Genomic DNA, 25,196 nt, shown 5'->3' on the forward strand with positions numbered 1-25,196 from the left:
AACGCGAAATGGACACCTTTAAAAGCGTGTTCCTCCTCCGGTATTGGCTGTTTCCTTGAGGGTGTCATTTTCAGGTCGCGGAGATCACTGCCTGTGTTTATACTCTGTTACACAGGTTTAGTCCTCGCAGACCTGGACTAGAACTTTACACATCAGCATCGGGTTTAGGTCAGAGGATTAGGGGGTTAGTATGGTTGTAGTTGTGCCTCGAGAAAGCCAGATAAGTTTTCAAGCTAATGAATAGTTGTATAACGAGTGCGGTTGAGTAGTTGTACCTGTCCTTGGTGCTGAAACTGACCTGTGCACTTCCCGGATTCGCTTTGGAGGGACTGTACGAGAACAATTTAAACAGAACTGAGCTGCGATTAACAACGGAAGGAGGATCTGGTTGGACCTTTTTTTTCCTGGGACAATATCAAAAGGAGTTTGGAAGACTTTTTTATTTTTCTTCTTCTTCAGAATTATGATCTGATTTTACCGTTTTGAATCTGCTAATTTTCTCAGCTACATCACAAAAACCAGTGTCACAAAGGACAAATGCACATTTGATATTAATTTGACTCGCAATGGAGGTATCAAACGGGTCGAGCTTTGGGATCGAGTCTATACTTTCTCACAGACCTACCAGTCCATGTATGTCTAAGGGGGAATGCAGGTCTCCAGCGGAGTTGAGCCCGCGGTCGGACCTGGACAGCGGCTGCTCGTCGCCTCCTTCCCCGAGACGGACCTCAGTGGAAGACGCGGTGCAAAGACACGCTCGCGCTCTCGGACTCGGACTGGACTCTCCTTTACAAATATCCCAGCAGCCGAGAACAGTCACGTCCTCGTTCTTGATCAGAGACATACTAGCGGACTGCAAACCTCTGGCAGCATGTGCTCCTTATTCCAGCACTGGACAGTTAGCACAAGATGCTGAAGACTGTATGGACAAACTTCACAGCAATTCGTCCTCGGACAGTGAATACAGGGGTGAGACACACTATCGGTCACATTTCGCAAAGAAACATTGAAGCTACATGCATAGGATTTTTAATACAAACAATTCAATTTTGTTTTAATTAACATATATATATATATATATATATATATATATATATATATATATATATATATATATATATATATATATATATATATATATATATATATATATATAGCCTATTATTTATTACGGTTTGCTGTAGGCCTGATAATAAGAAATATAGTCAAAATATATAGGCCAATCTATATGTAGCTAAATTATTATGATGTTTAAAACCAAGATCTAAAATAAGAAAGCCTGAAAACCAGGTTTTTCTAACAGATCGCAAAATAAGTATCCTACGAATAAATAGGCAGCATTGCTGACACCCGTCAAGAAAAATGTATCAAATGATTTAGATTTGTATGATCATACTTTCGTTTTCGTTTCTCTTCGTTCCTATAACGCAGTTTAATGTGATTAATTGTCAAGTTAAGGTATTTAAATGAGAACTAATCTAATGTTTGACACTTCACTTTCAAAACCAAACCAGATTTCCTTGGTGATACATGTCCAATCGAGAGGATCTGTGTGCTCACAACTGACAAGCAATAAAGGTGTTTCATTAAATAATTTTGGCTATGGATTTGGCCATCTGATATAAAATGTGTAATCCAAAGCGCCTCATAATATCAATCCGCATTTGAGAGATTTTCAAATTCTCATTGCAGCTCGATTAAGCATTTTAAATTATTTTAATGCTACATTACAACAATATAGACCTAATATTATCAAAAGGTTTTCTGTGCTGTTGACACGTTTGTCTAAACCACAGACATTTCAAATAAAATGTGAAGAAATTAACTAAGGGGAAATAAGCAGTAAAACAAACACGAGAATGTAGCCTACAATAAAAATGTGTTAATGTAATTTCTGTCGAAATGCCAAATGTTTATGGTGTATATGTGCATGTTTTTTTCAGTGAGAGACGAAGCTGATCGAGAAATCTCCAGCAGTAGAGACAGCCCCAGCTCCAGGCTGAAGAAGCCTCGCAAAGCCCGCACTGCGTTCACTGATCACCAGCTGGCGCAGCTCGAGCGCAGCTTCGAGCGTCAGAAGTATCTGAGCGTTCAGGACAGGATGGAGCTGGCAGCATCTCTCAACCTCACTGACACACAGGTCAAAACATGGTACCAGAACCGCAGGTGAATACAAACATCTTCTGAAACATAATAGCCTATTTTCTTTTACAGTCAACGATACAAGTAGCTGTTAAAGGCTAGCAGTCCTAATGTGGACTGGAACACTTTAAAAGGCAAACATATAGGCCTGAGGTTTTATACACACACACAAAAAATCACTAAAGGTTTTAAATGTTATTAATGTCAACATTATACTGTAAAATAATTGTTTGTTGCTGTTTGCTGTCAAATTAAACCACAACGGGAAAAAGTTGTGCATTTACAACCTCGCACACCATGAGTCCAACACATTTAGTCATAAATAATAAATTAATGCATCGTGTATCAATAATTTAGCTTCCGAGTAGTAATTAAACAATTGCCAAAATTATGAATTATTTATCTGAAATGGCTCTTTGCTGAGTGACAATTTGACGGATGAGTGTTCAACAGGATACACGGATTCATCCTCGAAGAACCAAACTTTACATGAATCAGCAAATATTTGTTTACAGTTTATATTTTAACATTCAGAAAACTAGGCTAACTGCATTAAGGCGATGTTGGAATCGATTATTTGTATTCATGTTGGTTTAAGACATAATTTTGCTGCACCTTATTTAAAAAAAAAAAAAAAAAAACCTTTTCAAATCACAAGGTTTTCTTAAGGTTGTTTTACATGACTTTCAAAAACGCTCGTTTTCACAATGTCAATTCACGTGGAAAATTTTTTTTTTTAAAAAAGACGTAAGAAAAAGGGTCATCTTTGTTTTAGGGTTTGTCACATGACAACAAAATGGCTTCCTGCATGTTAGTTACGCCACACTTTGAACGGGCTTACATGTTTTTCCGAAAATATTGTATTATAATATTATTTTAAACTACCTGAACATTTAATTTCCCCCCCAAGAATTTCAGCTATTTAATGAGTATATTTTAAGAAAACATGAACACAATAATGTAGCTAAATCAACGAGGCCTATACTATTTGTTTCAGAACGAAGTGGAAACGGCAGACAGCAGTTGGGCTGGAGCTCCTCGCGGAAGCAGGGAATTACTCGGCTCTACAGAGAATGTTCCCATCACCCTATTTCTACCCACAAAGTTTAGTCACTAACCTGGACCCGGGACCAGGGTTGTATCTCTACAGAGGGCCGTCCGCGCCTCCACCGCCGGTTCAGCGGCCTCTGGTCCCGAGGATCCTCTTGCACGGTCTCCAGGGCGGCGGAGATCCAGCATCTCTCTCCGGAGTGATACCGCGACACACGCCGCGATGAACTGATCCAACCTGACAACAGCTCCAACCTCAGGAACGACAGGGTCGCGCTTGGACAATACCTATGTAACGGAAAACCTAAACGCGCAATAATAAGACTTTCCAAATGACTATGACCAAAAGGTGAATGCTAACTATTTATTAAACTTTAACGTGAGAAAGAAGTTATCAGAAAATTATTTGATGAGGTTCCATCACCCCGTGAACCTCGTGACTGTGTTCTGATAAGAAGTTGCTTTTCCCCTAAGAAATTGCGTGGTTTATTTGCACAAAATTATGACGCAAACAAACCAAAATAAACATCATGCAAACAAGTTTAGTCAATTTCAGTGGAACCATAGGCAATACTGAATAATTGTGGATTTTTTTTTTATTCTGCCTAATGATAAAAATGCATTTTACGAACAAAAATAATAAAAACTAAAATGACTTATTAACAAATGATTGTATACTGAAATGTAATTTGTCACCGATTGTTGTGATGGTGGTTTTATTGCTGTGCGGCTGTTAAAAAAAAAGTTTCCTCAATGAAATACACAGTTCAGCGCAAAAAAGCCACTACAACCTGTTTAGACATTTAAACCGTTTTTGTGGAAATGGTGTTGTGGTTATGGGTACTTTACAACCCCAATTCAACAGACGCCAAAATACTTTTCTAAATAAAAGACTGCATTTGTCACATCTGACGGAAGTAATTTATTCTTCGATATCCTCTTGATCAAACAATTATTGTATATTGGTTGTGGATATGTGATGCATAATATGGGCTTCAAAAATAAGCAAAAATGTGTATACACACTTAACAAAAATCGCATTCTAAAAGTGCATTACAGCTGCAACGGGCCATCACACCCAACAGCCCGTGAAGGCAATATAAATGTCCTGTTTCCGGCGCTCATATTGTAACTACAAGTACACTTTCTCTCAAACTATTTGTATGTACATCAATATTTACGTTTTGAATGAGCATAAGACTGCCAATGGAAACCTTTTGTGAGCTCTCTTCACAGGCGCTTTGTAAAGAACAGTTCAGCCACACCGAAATGAGCGTAACTGGGTAAGTGGTTTGTTGTGTGGGTTTAATTGACCAATCATAATAGGCGTTTCATTATTACAGACCAATCAAATTTTACAAGCGGCCTTAGCGGTAATAAAGCGACCGTGAAACGTAATATTCAAGTCAAATTTCTTCTAGCGCTCGCAGCGAAAACTCGGCCAAAAGACAGCAGCTGGTGACCGGGAGAGACAGACTCAACGCTTGGACAGCTGGTCAGCGTAAGCCTCCATACATATCCACCCCTATTTACCTGACCAAATCGAAATTCAAGCCAGGGAAAACGAGCTAAAAAGCTTTTAACGAAGACGGTGCTTTTTTATGCGGTGTTCTCATAATCTTGTGTACAACATAAAAGGCATGCCATGTTAGCAAATTCTATGTAGAGCCCAAAATCAAATTAAATCAGACACAACATCAAATACATACAACTCACTTTTATGTCAAATTCATTTTTTACAACGTTTTGATGAAACATCACATTACTCATAGTCATATTTACGGCACCACATTTGTAATAAATTCACTGAGCAATAAAACAGATGCATTTCACTCCAATAGGCGTATTTCACCATCTGCAAAGCTTTTGCATGGAGCAGGTTTTCAGACCACTGCTGACCTGTCGTGCTTTGTTCCAGGTAAAAATGTCACTGTGTAAAAACACCTGTGAGTTCATCCATGAGAATGCACCTGGCTACGAAGGCTCCGACCTCAGCACTTCTCGGCTGGAAAGAGCATCTCGGATAACTCCTATATCTTCCACTTCATGCAGATTCCTCTTCCTCTGCTTGACCCTTCTTCTTTTTCCTCTTCTTCTTAGACTTGGATTCTCCCTCTATCCCACTGAGATACTCTGAGCGCATTAGGTTTGACACCCGCTCCTTTGATGTGATTTTCTTGGGAGGCCTGAAAAACATTTCAATGAAGACTATCACTCATATGTGTATTAAAAAGTCTTTCCTCTCAACAACAGCACAAAAAAGCGCTCATGATGAACAGGAACCGTGTGAATTGCTCTAAACATTTCAAAATCATACTGAATCTGAGATTTTTTCCTGTAAAGAGAGGAGGTAGAGTCTTGAGCCTGGCTGAACAAATTTCCCACTGTCGTCAATAAAAGGCTCGTAGACAGCAGCGGGGGCCTGATGTAAAACTAGTGACTGTTTATCTAATCAATAACTCTGGAGAATGAAGCGGCGCTTTGCCCCCGTGGGGCTGCTTAAGGATCCAATACACACACACCTACCTCATGGTGACACACAACACACTCTACCCCCAGGGCTTAGAGCGGCTATGAGACAGCAGTTATTGTTCTTTTGGTCCCCGAGCGCTTTACAGGGACCCCTACAGGCGAAAAGCAGGATATATACAGACACACAATGGTCTATATTTTATATGTATAGAATGACACTGTATTTACACTTACTGAGAGACATGTCATAAATATGATATATGCCTCTGCAGCAGTGATCTATCAGCTAGGTAACAGAGTTACAGAAACCCATCAAAGTTCTCCCCAGAAATAAAGAACGTACAGAGGGAGATCTGCAAGCAGGCAAAGCAACAAAATGGAGTGAAATTAACAAAAGCACCTGGCCATAAAATGAATACAATGATATGTCCATAATTAACACCCTCAAAACTATTCACAGCCAGACTAAGATGATGCGCCAAATAAAGACAAAAAGACAATCCTGTGGGATGCTACAGGGTTCCCATTCATTCTGATCAATGAGTCTCTGATTTGTCCATGACTTTTTCAGCCATTTATGATGACTAGATAAGAAATAAAATGATACTTAATCTCTGTTTTATAAATATTCTCTTTTTTCTAATAGTAATAATTAACTAATACATTTAAAGCAATTCAATTTAATGCATTCTTGTTAAAAAAAAAAAAAAAAAAACCTTACTGGCCCCAAACTTTTGAGTATGAGTGTGTGTGTGTATGTATGTATGTGTATATATATACACACACTCACCTAAAGGATTATTAGGAACACCTGTTCAATTTCTCATTAATGCAATTATCTTATCAACCAATCACATGGCAGTTGCTTCAATGCATTTAGGGGTGTGGTCCTGGTCAAGACAATCTCCTGAACTCCACACTGAATGTCAGAATGGGAAAGAAAGGTGATTTAAGCAATTTTGAGCGTGGCATGGTTGTTGGTGCCAGACGGGCCGGTCTGAGTATTTCACAATCTGCTCAGTTATTGGGATTTTCACGCACAATTTTTTCTAGGGTTTACAAAGAATGGTGTGAAAAGGGAAAAACATCCAGTATGCGGCAGTCCTGTGGGCGAAAATGCCTTGTTGATGCTAGAGGTCAGAGGAGAATGGGCCGACTGATTCAAGCTGATAGAAGAGCAACTTTGACTGAAATAACCACTCGTTACAACCGAGGTATGCAGCAAAGCATTTGTGAAGCCACAACACGCACAACCTTGAGGCGGATGGGCTGCAACAGCAGAAGACCCCACCGGGTACCACTCATCTCCACTACAAATAGGAAAAAGAGGCTACAATTTGCACAAGCTCACCAAAATTGGACAGTTGAAGACTGGAAAAATGTTGCCTGGTCTGATGAGTCTCGATTTCTGTTGAGACATTCAGATGGTAGAGTCAGAATTTGGCGTAAACAGAATGAGAACACGGATCCATCATGCCTTGTAACCACTGTACAGGCTGGTGGTGGTGGTGTAATGGTGTGGGGGATGTTTTCTTGGCACACTTTAGGCCCCTTAGTGCCAATTGGGCATCGTTTAAATGCCACGGCCTACCTAAGGATTGTTTCTGACCATGTCCATCCCTTTATGACCACCATGTACCCATCCTCTGATGGCTACTTCCAGCAGGATAATGCACCATGTCACAAAGCTCGTATCATTTCAAATTGGTTTCTTGAACATGACAATAAGTTCACTGTACTAAAATGGCCCCCACAGTCACCAGATCTCAACCCAATAGAGCACCTTTGGGATGTGGTAGAACGGGAGCTTCGTGCCCTGGATGTGCATCCCACAAATCTCCATCAACTGCAAGATGCTATCCTATCAATATGGGCCAACGTTTCTAAAGAATGCTTTCAGCACCTTGTTGAATCAACGCCACGTAGAATTAAGGCAGTTCTGAAGGTGAAAGGGGGCCAAACACAGTATTAGTATGGTGTTCCTAATAATCCTTTAGGTGAGTGTATATGCACAGACACACACACACACACACACACACACACACACACACACACACACACACACACACACACACACACACACACACACACGAGTTTGGGGCCAGTAAGATTTTTTTTTTCAACAAGGATGCATTAAATTGAAAAGCTACAGTAAAGAATGTAAAAAAAAAAAAAAAAATTTCAGAGACACAACCGTTTTTATCACTGATAAGAAATGTTTCTTGAGCAGCATATTATATAAATATGAGCAAAAAAAAAAGATATATACATAAATACACACATATATATATATATATATATATATATATATATATATATATTAACAACATCCTACAAAAATAAAAAATAGAATTAAACTCTCAGAAGGATTGATGCGTGTGTATTTTTGGTTGCCTGTAATGGCCTCTCTTCTGTGTACCAGAGGTCTTTGTTGTTCAGTCGCGAGTCCATAAGTGTGTGTGTGTGTTTATATTGGTGTGATCTGCTCATTAGAGAAATCTTGTCTGGACATGGACAGTGTATACCACAGCCGCTGTAATGAAGTCTCTCCTGACAGGACGGCTAGACTCGACTGAGACTGTAAGGCACAGCGCAGCACAACACAGCAATGTCACACACACACACACACACACACACACACACACACATAATTAGGCTGGGAATGGTAAATGTTAATAGGGCCAAAGCACTGACCAGTTAAGTTGCATCGACATAGTGCAGCATGAATATTCTATATAGAGTGATGGTTGGTAAATATAGATGTCAGCTGTCAGCTATGACGGCTGATAAGTTCATTACGGGTGTTGTCTGTTGTCTGGGCGGTAGAGAGAGAGTGTGAGTACGTTTGGCCTGCTCTGGGGGCAGCTCCTGTGGGACTGACCTATTGTCCCGCTCCATGGGTTTCATTCACAGGTCCTGCTGCAGGTCACCCTGCCAATTACTAGTGGTTAGACACAAGCTTCTCCCTATAGTGTCTGAGCCAACATGTGACAAGTTAAAACTCAGCACTACCATAAAGAAGTGCACATGTACAAATGAAGCCATAAAATGATTTAATATAGAATTGTGAAATAATTAATTAAACTAGGTAGTTTTTGTAGTTGATTCAATATACAGTCAAACCAAAATTTATTCAGACACCGTCAACATTTTCTCACGTTATCACAGTTTATTCGCTATAGGATTCTCCCTCTATATCCAAATGTCAGTTTTATATATTATATTTCCTGTTGCTGATTACGTTCCCCTCCAGTGTGTAGTTCTCAGTGTAATATAACATGTCGCGCTCAGTCTCAATGGTCTCTATCCACTTTTGTGTCCTTAAACGCTCGTTTTTTGGGTCGACAGCTTATAAAAACTTACTTCTGGGTTTTTGGTTCCGGGTTTTGTTTAGCTTGTTTGCATTTTGTGAATTTTGAGTGACTCAACAAAAATAACCAGTTTCTTCATGATTCGGACATTGCAACTCACGCCGTGTTCGTAGTTGTGTAGAAGAAACTCTGGTGCATGTTTTAATTTTTTGTCACATTTTAAATCATAGCCTAAAGCCCTAGAAGTACTCTATCCTAATAGTTTTACATATCGCGAACGTTCAAAACGCCCTTCCGCAACAGGATAAGTTCTTCTGTAAAGAATGACTATTGGGACTCTGTTTTCCACCAATAAAATGACGCTACTCAATTAAATTTAATGTGTCACTAACCTTGAGTTAAGCAACTTTAACATCAGTTTTACCAAACTGTACCTGACACCCCCTTCATAGCACAGACGGCACGCAGAGGCTTTTGAGCCTTTATCTCAAAGGCACACTGAAGAACAGAAGGTGGGATGAAAGACAGGGGAGTAAAATCTAGCAGAATACACCGACAATAACAGAAATGTTCAAGTGACAGTTCTTGTCTGACAAGAGAACTGTGATCATTGCATGTGTGGGTCAGCTATGAAACACATTCTGAACCCTAAAGAAGAGGCCTGTATGTGAATATTCTTTATTTACACAAATGCACGCAGATACAGATAAAGCTCCTCACTGTGACTAATGACGTTCAGGACGATCTTTGGCTCTGACTCAGTTTAATTAAGTGTCCTGTGGATAATCTGAACACACACGGATGCACTGACAAATACACGCTCAAGGGCTAGTCTGGACATGGCCTTTGCTAACCAGACCCCACGCTTGCAGCAGCACCACATTCAATCCTATGGGAAATGACCACTAATAACCCTGCAGTGTCAAGCACTAGACAAACCTCATATTTAGTGATGTACTGGCCACATCATCAGCACCTAATCAATCATCACCTGCCATCACAAATTACACCTACTTACAGCAAAGACTGCTATCAGACTAAGTAAATCCGACCTGAATATAGTATGCATCGAAAGCAACAAAAGCAGCTCTTTATAAAGGATGTCATATTCAATATGCTTTGGGAATAACGCAGCTAGGGCATCACAGCATAAAGGAAACCGAGGGAAACCGAGAGGGGTGAGTGTATCAAAGGTGAAAGGTAAAACATACAGCTGGTAAAGGCAGGATTTGACTAGTCCTCTTTGACCCTGAAGAGCTCTGCTCCAGTGAAAGACTCGCAGCTGCCAAGAGTGTGTGTGTGTGTGTGTGTGAGCTGTGGGCTTTTCTCCAGCGCAGCCGTGCTGGCAATTTTCAGAGCAGCCTTTACAAGACACTTACAGTAAAAAATTGTCCAAGCCTCGAAGGCATTTCTCTTCTCTTTAAGAAGTGACATTAGATAAGTGGTTGAATGTTATAGGATATTGGTGGTTTAACATAGGCTGTGTTTTGCTCAACACAAGCTTTATAGTCTTGCTAAGAAATGTCAAAAGTACCGGTACTTCGGTGCCTAGTCGCTACAAAAATAAAAACGTAAACAATTCCTATTCACTCTACAGCATAAGCAGTACCGAGTCTACAGACTCAGAATTAAGTTTTGCTGATATTGAGAATCACAGCTATTGGTATTGATTACTGAAATTTGCTTTCATGACAATCATAAGTTAAATAATGAGCTGTATTATATATGCACTTTTTGCCTAATCTAATATATGATGTTCAAATGTCTGAGGTCAGTACGATTTTTTTCATGTCAAGATACAGCTAAAATATCAATATTGTAATATAACTTTCAGATGATAAATAACTTTCAAAATGTCATTTATTCCTGTAATGTTAAAGCTGAATTTTTCAGCATCATTACGCCGATCTTCCGTGTCACATGATCCTTCAGAAATCAGTCTAATGTGCTGATTTGGTACAATTAATATTTCTTATTATCAAGAATAAGATAATAACTGTTGAAAACAGTTGTAGTGTTTAAGATTTTTGTACAAACCCTGACATGTTTTTTTCTTCCAGGATTCTTTGATGAAGAGAAAGTTGAAAAGAACAGCATGTATTTGAAAAAGAAATCTTTTGTAACACTAAATGTATCTTTACTGTACCTTTTAATCAATGTAATGCATCCTTGGTAAAATTTATATATTTTTTTATAAATGTATTTTTGTACTGACCCCAAACCTTTGAACTGTAGTGTACATGCCATTTGAGTTAAACAGAAAACCTCCCTTTAATTTATAATCCATGAGTGAAAAAGAAAAATGACAAATATGAAGTATTATATGGGAAAATATGAAAACGTTACAGAAGCCACTGAGGAAAATGTAGCATCAAACAGAACACAGCTAAATTTATCAAATAGAAGAACTAGATCATGCTATCAGGCATCGCTAACTGTTTGACAGGTTCATAAATTACTGTCCAATTTCTGAAAACTTGCAGTACCTCTTGGCTTTGTCTTTGCCCTTCTTGGAGTCTTTGCTGTTGGCAGGATTATTGGTTATGGAGCTGCCCAGGCCCTGGGGTGCGTCCCTCAGGCCAAAGCTCTTAGCAGCATGGCCCAGGTGCAGGTTGCGGATGTGGAAGACGTGTTTCAGACTGGAGGGGTATGTGGTGTATGCTCTCAGGAAAGACTGCAATGCTTCAAGACCCAAATAAAAAAGGGCATTTAGAGTGCAGGTAGAAGACATTTCCAAGCACAATAAAGGAATAATTTTAACCCCAATTTTGTTCCCGTTTACACCTGGTATTAAGATGGGTTTTGGTCGGTCGGATAACAAGAGGACGATGCTAAATACAGGTGTAAATGGGGTCTAAACCTTTTTGAGCTTGTCCGCTTTCGATCAATTATAGACATAGTCGAAAACGCATCCAACCGGATTGCTTTCGTAATGTTAAAACTCATGTGGTCGAATGCTTTGAACAGAAACAATAGACTGGCTGCTCTTCTACTGGCCAAATGTATAAACATAATGGATAAGCGCGTTAGCCAGCTGGGATTTAAACTTTGTCGGCTGAAGACCCAAGTTTAGTTTGAAGACGAAAAACTTACCAAGCACAATGTTCTCTCACCATTCCTGATTTCTAACATGCACTCACAGCGTTTGGCAGGGTTTTGTGGCTGTCACAGCAGAAACTAAATCTGCTGCTCTCTGTGTGTTTTTCTGTCGTCTCCAGTCGCATTCATATATAAATTGCATGAGATTATTGCATCCATTAAAAAAAAAAAGACACATTTACCCGCCCATAGACCCCCCCCTCGAAAAAATCAGGACAGAAGTGGTTGAAAGTGGACAGAAGAGACGGAGTAAAACACCAGGTGTAAACCGGTACGAGTCTCCCTCATCTGCTCGTGATCTGATCGACCTGACCGCATCTTAATACCAGGTGTAAACAGGGCCTTAATGTTAATGACATTCCTTAATTTTAATTAATTATTCATTACATTTTTTTAAATATTTTTATTCTTAAATAAAACATTTTATATTTAATATTTAATTGTTGTTGTATAATTATTAAAATATTTGTTTATTTTATTAAATACAATTTCAATATCAAGGAAAATTATTAATTAATAATTATGATTTAGCAGTTAAATCATTGTCAAAAATGTACAAATATCTATATTTAGATATTCAACTAAATGTAGCTGGGCTGCAAAGCTGTAGAACAAAATATCAGTTTAACACAGTAACCCTGCATGATGATTCGTTTTTCATCTTACCGCTCTTCGCTGTTTGCAGAGACTCGTTATTGGCATGAACATAATTCTCAAAGTCAGTCTGTAAAACGGTGGCTCTCTCTCGCACCTCCTGCTCAAAAGCAGCGGCTGATCTCTGTACAAAGAGACACACATCAAAGATAAACAACAGAAATCAGTGAAAAATCACATTTTATTATATTAAAAGACAATAAAAAAAACAAGAGCAGCACATAAATGTTATTGGTTATACACACACTAATGATATCACCCCTCCCCATCAATGACCTTTGACCCTCAAATGAGGCTGCTAACAAGGGGGGTGGCATGGGTTAGGATTACAACCAGCTGATTGGTGCTGGGAGGGAAAAGGACATTAAATCAGGATTAGGACTGACTGAGCGCTGGCAGAAACATTCACTCATTGTTGTCAGACGGCTCTCATTGTCGAGAGAGAGGGGAAAATAAGAGATAAAGAGAAAGCCATTCTTCTCGCACAGCTGTTCTCTAGACGTGCATTTTCAACCAAGCTAGGAACGTTATAATAGTTTTGCAGCCAAACAAGTCAACATTGACTCTTTGGGTCAGAATCACCGTTTTTAAGGTTTAGTTGTCAGAAGTTACCTTACTGTCCCATTTCCCTCTGCCTTTGAAGCGCTCGTCCTTCATCAAAGTGGCCAAGATGTCCGCCATCTTCATCTCTGACAAACTGAGGGAGAGAGAGAAGCCAAAAGGTGTAGATGGATATTTTAAATGAAAATATTTATCAATGGGGGAAGAAAATTGCACCAACATATTCCAGACTGTGAGTTTCCAAGTTTATCTCAACATATCGAGCTTTGCTAATGCTACCAAACTCCTTCCGATCATCCTTTAGTACTGTAAACCATAATGTGAGCCAAATATGATAGTGCTTGTGCCAGGAGAACAGATTCATTCTGCTCTCATGCAGAGAGACTGAGAGTGTGTTTTCTCTTCACACAGGCTTCCAGTACCGAGATCAGCACAGAGTCATCAGTCCAGCTCTTGACTGTTATATTGTGGGCTTTGGAACAGAGACAAGACCTGTTTGACCATCTTTAATCACTATGTCAGGGACTGGACTTCATCCACACATCAGACAGGACCTGCCCCACAGTCCCCTACTGCTGTGTTGGAGTTCATCGAAATGATCAGTAAATCTGATATACATGAGATGCCAGTCAGCACACCTGATGTTGTGATTGGCCAGCACATCCACAAAAGCCGTCTCAGAGGGGGTGAGGAAGAGCAGGCTGCTACCCTGAGCTCCAATTCGTGCCGTGCGGCCCACACGATGAACATACTCAGCGGCGGAAATGGGCGGGTTGTACTGCAAAAAAAGGTGATATTCTTTTTTTTAAAAATGAAGAACTAGAAGTTTGAATTAAGCTCAATTATAGTAAGAAAACTGGCTAAATTTCTTGTTGCACACTGGCTATTATGCAAATGGTGAGATTTTAGATGAAGAAATCTAACCTGTACAATCCACGTAACCTGAGGAAGATCCAATCCACGTGCAGCCACATCCTAGGGGTAAAATAAACAACAAAAACATATTTAAATATGAATCTATTTAACCATTAACACAAAGCATCTATTGAGTCTAGAAAAAAAGACCTCAAAACTTGTGCATTAACTAACTGGCATAGCTAAAGCTACATTAAATCAATGCATCAATTAGCCATTTAACAAATGTACTATATCATAAAAGAAAAATCAATTACATGTGGGATTGCAGATGTCACACAGAAAGAAGGACAGTGATATGTATGGAGGGGATAATAATTTGTAAATTAATAAGTATTCCTAGTAACTGTGCAGGTTGGCCCTCAAGTATGCACACACCTGTTTGGGAATCGCTGCTTTAGACTGCAGTCAATGTCAGTTACAATACAAATGGCATGAAATTGAATGACTTACTGTACACAGTAGAATTCCAGTTTTACACAGAGAGAACTCCTGGAACACCTCAGTGCGCTCCTGAAGGGAGAGAAACGGGCAAAGAAAGTGCATAAAAGAGAAATACTTGAGCTTAATTTGTTCACAGCAAAAGAAGTATCTGCACTTATATCAGAACAAAAGACGAGGTAGAAACACTGATAAGAGCCCATCTTAAAATGGGATGTCCGACAGATCCTCTCTTTTTCTCCATGGAGCACAATCTGTTGTGTGCTGGAACAGCTGCTTGTCTCCTGCAGTTCATCTCATCGGAGGAGACGTCCAGAGCCCAGCCTGTGCTGTCCCATTACCAAACCCATCCATAACACTACAGGCCAGCACCACACCCAAACCTGCTCTCCCATACATCTGACCAAGAGACTCCTGAGTCTCCTGCCCTACCAGTGCCATATGGGCGACCTACGGCAGCTCCATTTGTGTGGGGGTAAGGGTGCAGGTTGGACAGTGGCAGGATGCAGTTCCCTTGACACTGCCACAGGGCACCGACTGCTGCTGTTGCCTGAACGCCAGCTGGCCGAGAGCCGGCTGACCCCACCGTTCAACCAGACCATGATGGTCTAACTCAGTGTCATATGCTGCTAGTGCTTCTGGATGCTTTTTAAAGACATGGTCATTTTAATAAATAAATAAAAATTAAAACAGAAGGCTATATACTGTTCAAGCATGATTGATGCATAGACATACTAGCCTTCAATGTATATAAATGCTAAATAATTCGTTTTGTATTTATACATTAAATATAGAACTATGAGGTCAAGACTCATGATTCATGGATAATTTTTTTTTTAAAGTGATTGCACTCAAAAAAAGTCATTTCTAGCCAATAAAATATTTTAGAGCTTTGCATAACATGTAACATGTATATTCATTATAGAAATGTACATTAATTTTAGATTTTATTACTTTGCAGATCTGAATATCATACTTTTAAAGTTTTTCAAAAACTTTTAAAAGTTTTTCATGACTGTGGGGACCCTGATATATCCACAGACAACTAAAAATACTTTCTACTGATATACATTAAAGAGAATATCATGGAAAATTATATCTACACTACCGTTCAAAATTTCAAATGAATGCTGTTCTATTAAACTTTCTATTCATCAAAGAATCCTGATAAAAATTTCCACAAAAATATTAAGCCGCTTAACGGTTTTCAGCATTATTAATAATAAGAAGAAATGTTTCTTGAGCACCAAATCAGCATATTAGAATGATTTCTGAAGGATCATGTGACACTGAAGACTGAAGTAATGATACTGAAAATTTAGCTTTGCCATCATAGAAATACATTTTAAAATACATTTAAATATTTTATCTTTTTTAATTATAATTATTTTAATATTATTTATTTTACATTTTAATAATATTTCACATTATTGTCGTTTTACTGTATTTTACTAGTTTTCACATTACAAAATAATAGTGAAGTCATTTACTATAAAATAACTGAAATGGAAGAACAGGAATTATGTAGTGACCAAAAATACATCAAAACCAATTTAAAGGTGTTCAGGGGTGTTAATAATTTTGCATGCAAAGCGGATAGTCAGTAATTATTTACATACATCAAGTCAATTGTTAAAGACACAGCAGCAAAAACCGACAGTTTAACTGTAAGTGTGGGATGAGGGAGTCGAATAAAACTGAATTACAACTACACTCCTGGGCATTATGTCTACAAAACCTTGACCAACTAGAAACCTTCGGAAATCTGGGAATTAGCCTCTTTAAAACCCATAGCTCTTTTCTGAATTGGCACATAATGTCTCACCTCTTGTCTCATATTGCCGTGGAGCCTGTAGAAGTTGAGGAATGAGGTACGTTTGGTTGATGTGGTGCTGGGATTCTCACAGAGGACTGCAGTGAAGAGAGTGAGTAGGAACTCTACAGCCTCACAGCTGGATATGAAAATGACCATCTTCTGGCGCTGCTCAAACTATGTACAAAAAAACAGCAACATACTTAAGTCCAGTGACAGCAAGGCATGTATCTAACAAGCATGTAACATGAACAAATGACTTTCTTGGTTACAGTAAGCTCTAGAAGTAATAACATAGTTGGTTATCAGTTAAAATAGAAGATAATTAAAAGAAATTCACAGAGTTTTGGGGTCAGTAAGATTTTTTTTTTGTGAAGAAATTAATACTTTCATTCAGCAAGGATGCATTCAGTTGCTCAAAAGTGACATATAAAGACATTTATAATGTTGCAAAAAATGTATATTTAAAAGCAATGCTGTTCTTTTGCACTTTCTATTGATTAAAGAATCCTGAAAAACAGTTTCCACAAAAATATTAAGCAATATCAATATTTATAATATTAATAAGACATGCTTCTTGAGCATCAAATCAGCATATTTGAATGATTTCTGAAGGATCATATGACACTGAAGACTGGAGTAATAGTGCAAAAAATTCATCTTTAACATCACAGGAATAATTTATTTTAAATTGCAATAATATTGTTTTTTCCCCTGTTGATCAGATAAATGCAGCCTTGTTGATCACAAGACTTTTTTCAAAAACCTAAACGGTAATGTATAAGGTAGTATAGTTTTATAATGCCATGTCAGCATCTGAGGCAATCTTCACGGCAAAAACAGGTTTACAAAAATACAAAAGTTGCATATACACAATAAAAATAAAAGGTAAACAAAAATAAGAAAAGAAAAACAGCAGTTAATATTATACAAGATGTTTTACATTTACATACATAGTGTATATAAGAAAGAAAAATTACTATACGTATATAAAGGGTTCATCTAAAACAGTTCCAGCTTTCTTCTACACACCTTTGGCAGATTATAAAACGTTTGAATGATTCACTTTAGTCAAACTGAAATGACATGAGGTGATCTACGGCATAACAAACAAAACCATGGAGCGTTAATAACTGGGTTTTAACATATGGTGTGCTCTACCTTGCATTTGGCCAGAATAAAGGCAGCCAAACAGACCAGGTGGAGTTTGCTGGGCACCACCACCACATGCTGCTGCAGTCTCTCAGGAACCGCGTAGCTGTCTGACAGAGCCTGAGGGGCCGCCTGGGGACACGCTTCAACTGTCTCCCCACTCCCCTCTGACACATGGATACTCACAGGCTCCTTCATACTGATACTAGCTAATCGGGACAGTCCTGGAAATGCAGAGAACAGGATCAATGTATGTACGTAGATTGTCACCAAAAATGCTTTTGTGATCGAAAATGTTGTAAGAGTAAGACGTTTTGTGACGTAGAGCTGCTTAAAACTGAAGGGTGCTATAAGAGGCTCAAAAACTCAGTTTTCATTGAAATAAAGAGCCTGTTTTCTCACGCCAAGAGGAGACAGAATGGACCTGAGAGACAACAACTCCTGTCAGCTCATCCCAGTCTGCTTCCACTAGAATAAAGTAAGTACGGTACCTCCCACAGTCTAAAGTGAGCGCTTAAGCCACTGTCTCACTTTACAGCCAGACACATTCTCTCATTGTGTGACCGTGATAGTGAGCGGATGCTGAGCTTACCCTCGGTGAGTGTGGCTGAAAGCAGCACATTCTGTCTGGCAAGTCCAGTGGCGTTCAGAGCATTCAGAATCACAGACAGATCTTTCTCAAAGCCCAAATCCAGAATCCTTCAGTACAGAACACATATAATGGTAAAATCCACATGATACTGATACATCTGCTAACAAGGCTGCAAGAACTAATCTATGATCTAATCATTTTTTCCGTTATCGCACTCATGGTTAATGTTTGCTTGCTGTCGTCTGCTGTGTTGTGACCGAAATAGCGTGCGAGAGTTTTGTGATATAAATGATATAGCCTATCATAATGATAAAATAAAAAATGATATATGACAGTGAACAACAACATGAGAGTGAGTAAATGCAGAATAATTTTTTTTGGATGAGCTAAACATAAATTAAAAAAAAAATTCAGATTGCATTGATCATCTGAAGCGCTTGCGGAATGACACTCCTCAAAGTGAAAGCGCAAACATTATTTAAATCACCAGATCATATTTAGTTTTAGTAGTGTGATTATTCAAAGCATTTTAGATGGTTTATTCTTATATGTATAATGCATTAATAGTGGGAGAGGCAAGACATAGCGAGCACCGGGAGAGTCTGAGTGAGGGTGTTTACGGCGTTTCAGTGACATTACTACATTAAACGACTATATATAATGTTAAATATAATGTATAATGTAATGGGGGAATATTTGTGGATCCTGATAATAATACAATAATAATATTTTAATAATAATAATAATAAAGTAGAAAAAAAAAAACATTTCATTATTTTGGCTTTAAATATTGCGATACGTATCGTATCGTGAGTTCAGTATCACAATTTGTATCGAATCTTGACATGAGTGTATCATTACACCCATACAAATGATAAAATGTCATAAATGAATTAGCTAACGTAAACCACATAATGTCATTCTTGGTTCAAATCAGCAAACACACTGACCTGTCGGCTTCATCCAGAATAAGCCAGCGCACAGCACTGAAAGCTATACTTAGAGTGTTCTTGATGTGGTCCACCAGTCGGCCTGGAGTCGAGATCAGAACATTAATGCCTTTCCTCAGTCTGAAGTCAAGACAAAGACAGACAAGCACAAACTGAAGTGATACTGCAGAATAAAATATACACTTGTTCAAAAGTTTGGTACGGTCCGTAAGACTTTAATCTTTTTAAAAGAAGTTTCTTATGCTAACTACGGCTGCATTTATTTGATCAAAAATACAGTAGAAATAGTAATATTGTGACTTATATTATTAGAATATGAATAAACTGTTATTTTAATATATTTAAAAATGTAATTTATTCATTTAAGAATCATGACACACTGAAGACGGAAGTAATGGCTGCTTACATAGCAAAGCTGAATTTCCAGCATCATTGCTCCAGTCTTTAGTCACATGATCCTTCTGAATCATTCTAATATGCTGCTTCGGTGCTCAAGAAACATTTCTTATTATCAATATTGAAAACAGTTATTCCGCTTAATATTCTGTATAAACTGTGATACATTTGTTTTCGGGATTCTTTTATGAATAGAAAGTTCAAAAGAACAGCTTCAAAAGAAACAGAAGTCTTTTGTAACTTTGTAGTCTTTTGTTTTTACTGTCACTTTTGATACATTTAATGCATCTTTGCTGAATAAAATAATTTATTATTTCTTTAAAGGGTAGAGTATTTTCAGCAAATTTGAAATCTATTAAAAAAAATTATAATACTGATACAATAATTTTACATTTGAATAATCAACAGAAATCTACTTCAGAACTCTTGCAGTGGATGCATTTTGTGTGTGTTTTTTTAACCTGGCTTTTTCTGCTTTCCTTTTCTCTCCTCCCATCAGAACTCCTGGCACAATCCAGGTGAAAGGCTGAAAGGAATAAATACATCGAGTGAAGATTGGAAATTTACGTTAACTCAATTACGTCAATGATACAGCATATTCATTTAGCAAAAATGCAAAATCTCACTCTTAAAAGCTTCTGAAACATCTGAAAGCTCTGCAGGGCAAGCTGGGGAAATAAAAAAGGGTATATAAGACGGGTATATAACAAATATATATGTATATAACAAACATATATGTATGTATGTATGTATGTATGTATGTATGTGTGTATATATATATATATATTAATGATGGGAATCAATAAAAAATTTTATAATTAAGGTTTTGGATGAAAACATTCCAGGGGTTTCCTCCATATAATGGACTTCAATGGGATCCAAACGGTTCAAGGTCCAAATGACTATAATGTTTCAGTGCAGCTTCAAAGGGCTTTAAATGATACCAAACGACACCAGACGATGAATAAGGGTCTTATCTAGCGAAACGATCAGTTTCTGCGAGAAACCGAGCAGTATTTATACTATTATTTTACCTCTTAACAGAGGAACGCGATCGTCTCTGAGCTCCGCCATAACTTCCGGGGAGTGAGGTCAAATTCGATCGTGGTTATAGATATATCGATAGTAGATGCCTCATTCTACTGATCCGTGCAGTCGCTAATGAGGCATCTACGTATACATCTATGACCACGATCTAATTTGACCTCACTCTCCGGAAGTAATGGCCGAGCTCAGAGATGATCGCGTTCCTCTGTTAAGAGGTAAAATAATAGCATAAATACTGCTCGGTTTCTCGCAGAAACTGGTCGTTTCGCTAGATAAGACCCTTATTTATCGTCTGGTATCGTTTAAAGCCCTTTGAAATTGCACTGAAACTGTCATTTGGACCTTGAACCGTTTGGGTCCCACTGAAGTCCATTATATGGAGAAAAATCCTGGACTGTTTTCATCCAAAACCTTAATTTCTTTTCGACTGCAGAAAGAAAGACATGGACATCTTGGATGACATGGGGGGTGAGTAAATTATCAGCAAAAGTTTATTTAAAAGTGAACTAATCCTTTAATCTTTAAAAAAAGATTTTTTTTTATATTTTGATAGTGTAATAATTTCAGTTACTCTCCAAATTAATGTAGAAACAATTTAAAGACAGTATATTTTAAATGTGTTGTAATGGCATCTTTTTATGAATGAAGGTCAGTATAACTATTACTAATGTCTCTATGAAACATTAATGACATTACATTACAGTATAAATGAAAGCTACCAATTTCAACATTTATTAGGCTTTAAAAAACTACTTTTAATTTAAGTGAACTTAAAACAATCTTTAAATAAACCTATTATAATAAATGTTGTATTTACCTGTGGCCTACCCTGTTAGACATATACAGAAATGTAATATATACTCGACAAAACTGGCCTTTTGGCAACATTCTCTGTGTTGTTGTTATTGTTTGTTCAAGAACGAAAGAGAACTCGATGTGTGCAAGAGACTGGCGCAACTAGGGATCTGATTTTAAAGCATTTACATGAGTAAGAGCGTGATCATATAATGTAACGCTAGGCAAAAATGTATATAAAAAACGAACACTGCATTAATTGCGTTGAATATTAATTCTATTAAATATTAATTGCATTAATTTGCCCAGAACTAATATATATATATATATATATATATATATATATATATATATATATATATATATATATATATATATATATATATATATATATATATATATATATATATAAATGTATGTATATGTATGTGTTTGTGTATGTGTGTGTTCATCCACAAGATCAATCAGATATTCAATCAGTACAATACCTCTCTGGTTGGAACAATCACAATAGCTAAAGGCCCATCTGATCTCTGAAAAAAATTAATTAAGTTGAATTCATAATATCAAAAGTTGTTGAACATAACTACAAATACACTATTAATGGTGCAGTGGCTCTTTTATTGATCACATGTTCAATCTGACTCAAAACTGATTTTGCCAATTTGATGAATATATATTGTGTACCTCATTTTAAATGTAGAATTTTCTAACTTTCATGTATTTCTTGTATTGTATGTTATGCTGTGTAATGTACAGTGTTGAATGTTTTCAAAGTAAACAAGAATCTGCACAATGCCACTCCAAAGGATTTATTAAAAATAAATGTATAAAAAAAATAAAGACATTCAGTGTTGAATGTCTGACTGCTACCGACCCCAATTTCTCCACACAGGATCAATAAATGACATTTATATTGCAAAATAAACAAGTGTTCTCCTTTTTTAGCCAACTATAACAGATTCTTAGCCAAGAATGATTATGTGATCAATCAGTAAAGTCCTGATGTTGAGTGTGCTGTTTTAGAGATTCAGTTTGACTTACCTTCACTTTAGTTTGCATCGCTTGTAAGAACTGAACCACTGGAATTCCATATGCCAATGTTTTTCCTGTACAAGACATATAAATAATAACAATCTTTTAAAATTATTTTCAGTTTTTTTTTTTGTTCTTCTTACTCATCTAACTTTTGTGATTACTATTTTTTTTTAATAAGAAATACAATTGTCAAGTTAGTACTGCATGTAGGATTGTTGTAAAAAATATGAATCGTGAACTGAACACTCAATACAATCAATTTATGACATTCTTGATGTATTTCTTTATATTTAATTTAGTCATTTTAATATAAAAAACATGAAAGAGGCCAGAAATCCCACCTGATCCAGTCTGTGAGCGCACCACGGCATCTTTACCAGACATCAGCACTGGTATGGTTTGTTTCTGGACACTGAAAAAACAGATGAAAATGAGAAGAGAGACAGAGGAGGAGGAGAACAATACAATGATAACATGAAGCTACAGTACCTCGTCATACTGGTCACGTTCAACACCTTATGGAGCGTTGCCACCTGTGAAATTGTTTAGATGAGAAGAAGTAGTTATGAGACTAAAGACAGGAGAAGCATTTCAGAGAGACTTGTTAAGAGATATTGAGGTTTGTTCTTACCAGATGAGGATGTAGATTTAGTTCTTCAAATGTGTTGCTGGTGAAGACTTTCTCCTTTACTAGATTTACAGCAGGACTGAGAGGAGAAAAGAAAGAAAAATAAATTGCATGGAAAGGTCAATTTTGAGAAAGACCCGAGTCCATTCACACAAGCTCAAATGTGTTGCATCTACCTGAGGACATCAGGGATCTCTGGGTTGTTTCTGAAGAGAGACGATGTCTTGATAAATGGTCTGCCATGGTCTCCATGCACTTCGGGAGCTTTCTTTGGAAATGCTTTCACCTTTGATGGCGACTTTGCTGCAGAGATTTCACTCTGGTCTCCGTTCTCCTCTGTGTCTCTATTATTACTCCTCTGAGAGGGGCTTTTGGGGGTTTGCAGCTTTTGCTTATGTGTGTGCTGTTGACCAGTTTGATTAATCTTCCTCTGTTTGGAGGCACTGCTCTCTTGGGGCTCAAAGACAGCCTTCCTCTTTGATTCTTTCTTTTTCTGTAACATAAACACAGACAGTACAGCACTTCACAATCAGGCTGAAATAAACTTGTGTGTAAAGCAGAGTACATCAGTGCGTATGTGTAATGAAAATGACAACAGAGGATGCAAGACTGACTCACCGGTGTCCATTTCTCTGTTGGTGACAAGGGTCCTCGGTCTGTCTTTCTGTGAAACGTTACGGGAGCTGAGGAGATGTTGAGCATTAGCATGTCCTCAGCCATGTCAGCAAGCAGGAGGCTTTTTTTAAAGACTCTGTAGTAGCTAAATAACTGTTATACTAAACTCTCACAGATACCGACTAACGTTACTTACAAAATGATAAATGGCGTATTATACTTCGTTTGAATAGCAGAAATGTCAGTTTCAAGCTAAATGCGCGTGACGTTAACTTGTGAACAGTAACAGAACATAAACAGCCGTACATCTACAGAGTAAACTTTCACACGTGTTTTCCCTCCGTACACTACAACGTGAGGAGATTTCCGGGTAATGACGTTACCAAAATAAAAGTCCCATGCTGTTTTCAATTTTTTTGACTTGTCCATCACAATATGGGTATATGCCTCTCAAATTTAATATTTCGTGCGGTATGTTCTGCTGTAATTATAAAAAAGCTGCTTGTTTTCAAATTATTTTATTAATAGAAATTGAAAGTGTCAATATATTACATTAACTACACGAGCTGTTTTCTTTAACTAAAATGTTTTTACATTATTTTTTTAATTAATAAACATATCAGAAAACCTTTTTTTAAATAAAGGTTGATTAGGAGCAATTCATTGATACATTTTAAAAAAATATCAGTTTACACATTGTCTATCTTTAGCATTTTAATAAAGTTATATTATTTTAATATAACTTCATTTAAATTATTTTAAGTCATCCCTTAAAAGTTTGCTGAGGATTCCTGGTTGAAACCCACTGTTTAAAATATTATAAGATACACCTCCTATTTTAAACCTCAAACATAATCATGCTTCCTATTCAAATTTTTTTACTTTCTGCTATTAGTGTAGCTTACTTTTACTTACCATTTTGATTTCAACGAATTGTGAACTCATGTGTTGCAGTGTGTGCCTGTGTTCATTTTATAATGTAAATGTATGCTGTTAAGCGTCTTTCATCTGCACATTATTTAAAGCATAAAATGTGAATCTTTCTAACAATCAAATAAAAAAATTCTGCATAGCACTTCCCATCCAACAATTTGAAATAACCAAACCTTTGTTAAAAATTAGTCTTTATTCCGTGTATAAAAATATTAAGGTGCTACAGAACCAGAGGGAGCTCAGGGAATACTTTCTCATTTAGACGCATTTCATTTTTGTAGCCTCCTCTCCCTTTGGATATACACTGGCCCTCGTGTTTACACATTCAGAGGAGATGCATATTCTGGACCTCATCTGCTATAATTAAGTCAGTGTCTGCCTGTCATAGCATACTATCTGAGGGGAATTTGAAAATCAGCCTGTTAACATGTTACACTAACCAGTGTATTTAACTCCATTCCTCCCTGTGGGAGACATCAAGTGACCTCAAAGAAAGGAAGATAGAAGGAGAGGGAATTTAATAATCAAAGCAGCATTGGCTGGTTTCTTTAGCATGTGAGCACTGAAGCGGGACTAATACTGCCCACCACAA

General features: G+C 37.5%; 2 protein-coding genes across 2 annotated transcripts; one reads left to right on the top strand and one right to left on the bottom strand.

The window, feature by feature from the left end:
- Positions 1-566: 566 nt before the first annotated feature.
- barhl1a (BarH-like homeobox 1a) lies at positions 567-3,822 on the top strand (the record flags this gene model as incomplete). Its single annotated transcript, XM_079816316.1, has 3 exons — positions 567-969; positions 1,944-2,166; positions 3,140-3,822. The coding sequence occupies 3 exons, from the start codon at positions 567-569 to the stop codon at positions 3,417-3,419; spliced, it is 906 nt and encodes a 301-aa protein (XP_079672442.1). The 3' UTR covers positions 3,420-3,822.
- A 1,068-nt stretch (positions 3,823-4,890) lies between these two features.
- Positions 4,891-24,031, bottom strand: ddx31 (DEAD (Asp-Glu-Ala-Asp) box polypeptide 31). The gene is made up of 20 exons (XM_079814731.1): positions 23,675-24,031; positions 23,233-23,549; positions 23,060-23,135; positions 22,918-22,961; positions 22,770-22,840; positions 22,435-22,499; positions 21,879-21,923; positions 20,175-20,216; positions 20,010-20,074; positions 19,153-19,272; positions 18,203-18,309; positions 17,620-17,834; positions 16,471-16,635; positions 14,658-14,717; positions 14,214-14,264; positions 13,928-14,067; positions 13,341-13,425; positions 12,741-12,852; positions 11,462-11,657; positions 4,891-5,378 (listed from the first exon to the last, which is right to left on the bottom strand). The coding sequence occupies exons 1-20, from the start codon at positions 23,774-23,776 to the stop codon at positions 5,237-5,239; spliced, it is 2,220 nt and encodes a 739-aa protein (XP_079670857.1). The 5' UTR covers positions 23,777-24,031; the 3' UTR covers positions 4,891-5,236.
- Positions 24,032-25,196: the final 1,165 nt, after the last annotated feature.

This window comes from Gobio gobio (assembly GCF_949357685.1).
Source record: "Gobio gobio genome assembly, chromosome: 4".
Lineage (NCBI taxonomy): Eukaryota > Metazoa > Chordata > Actinopteri > Cypriniformes > Gobionidae > Gobio > Gobio gobio.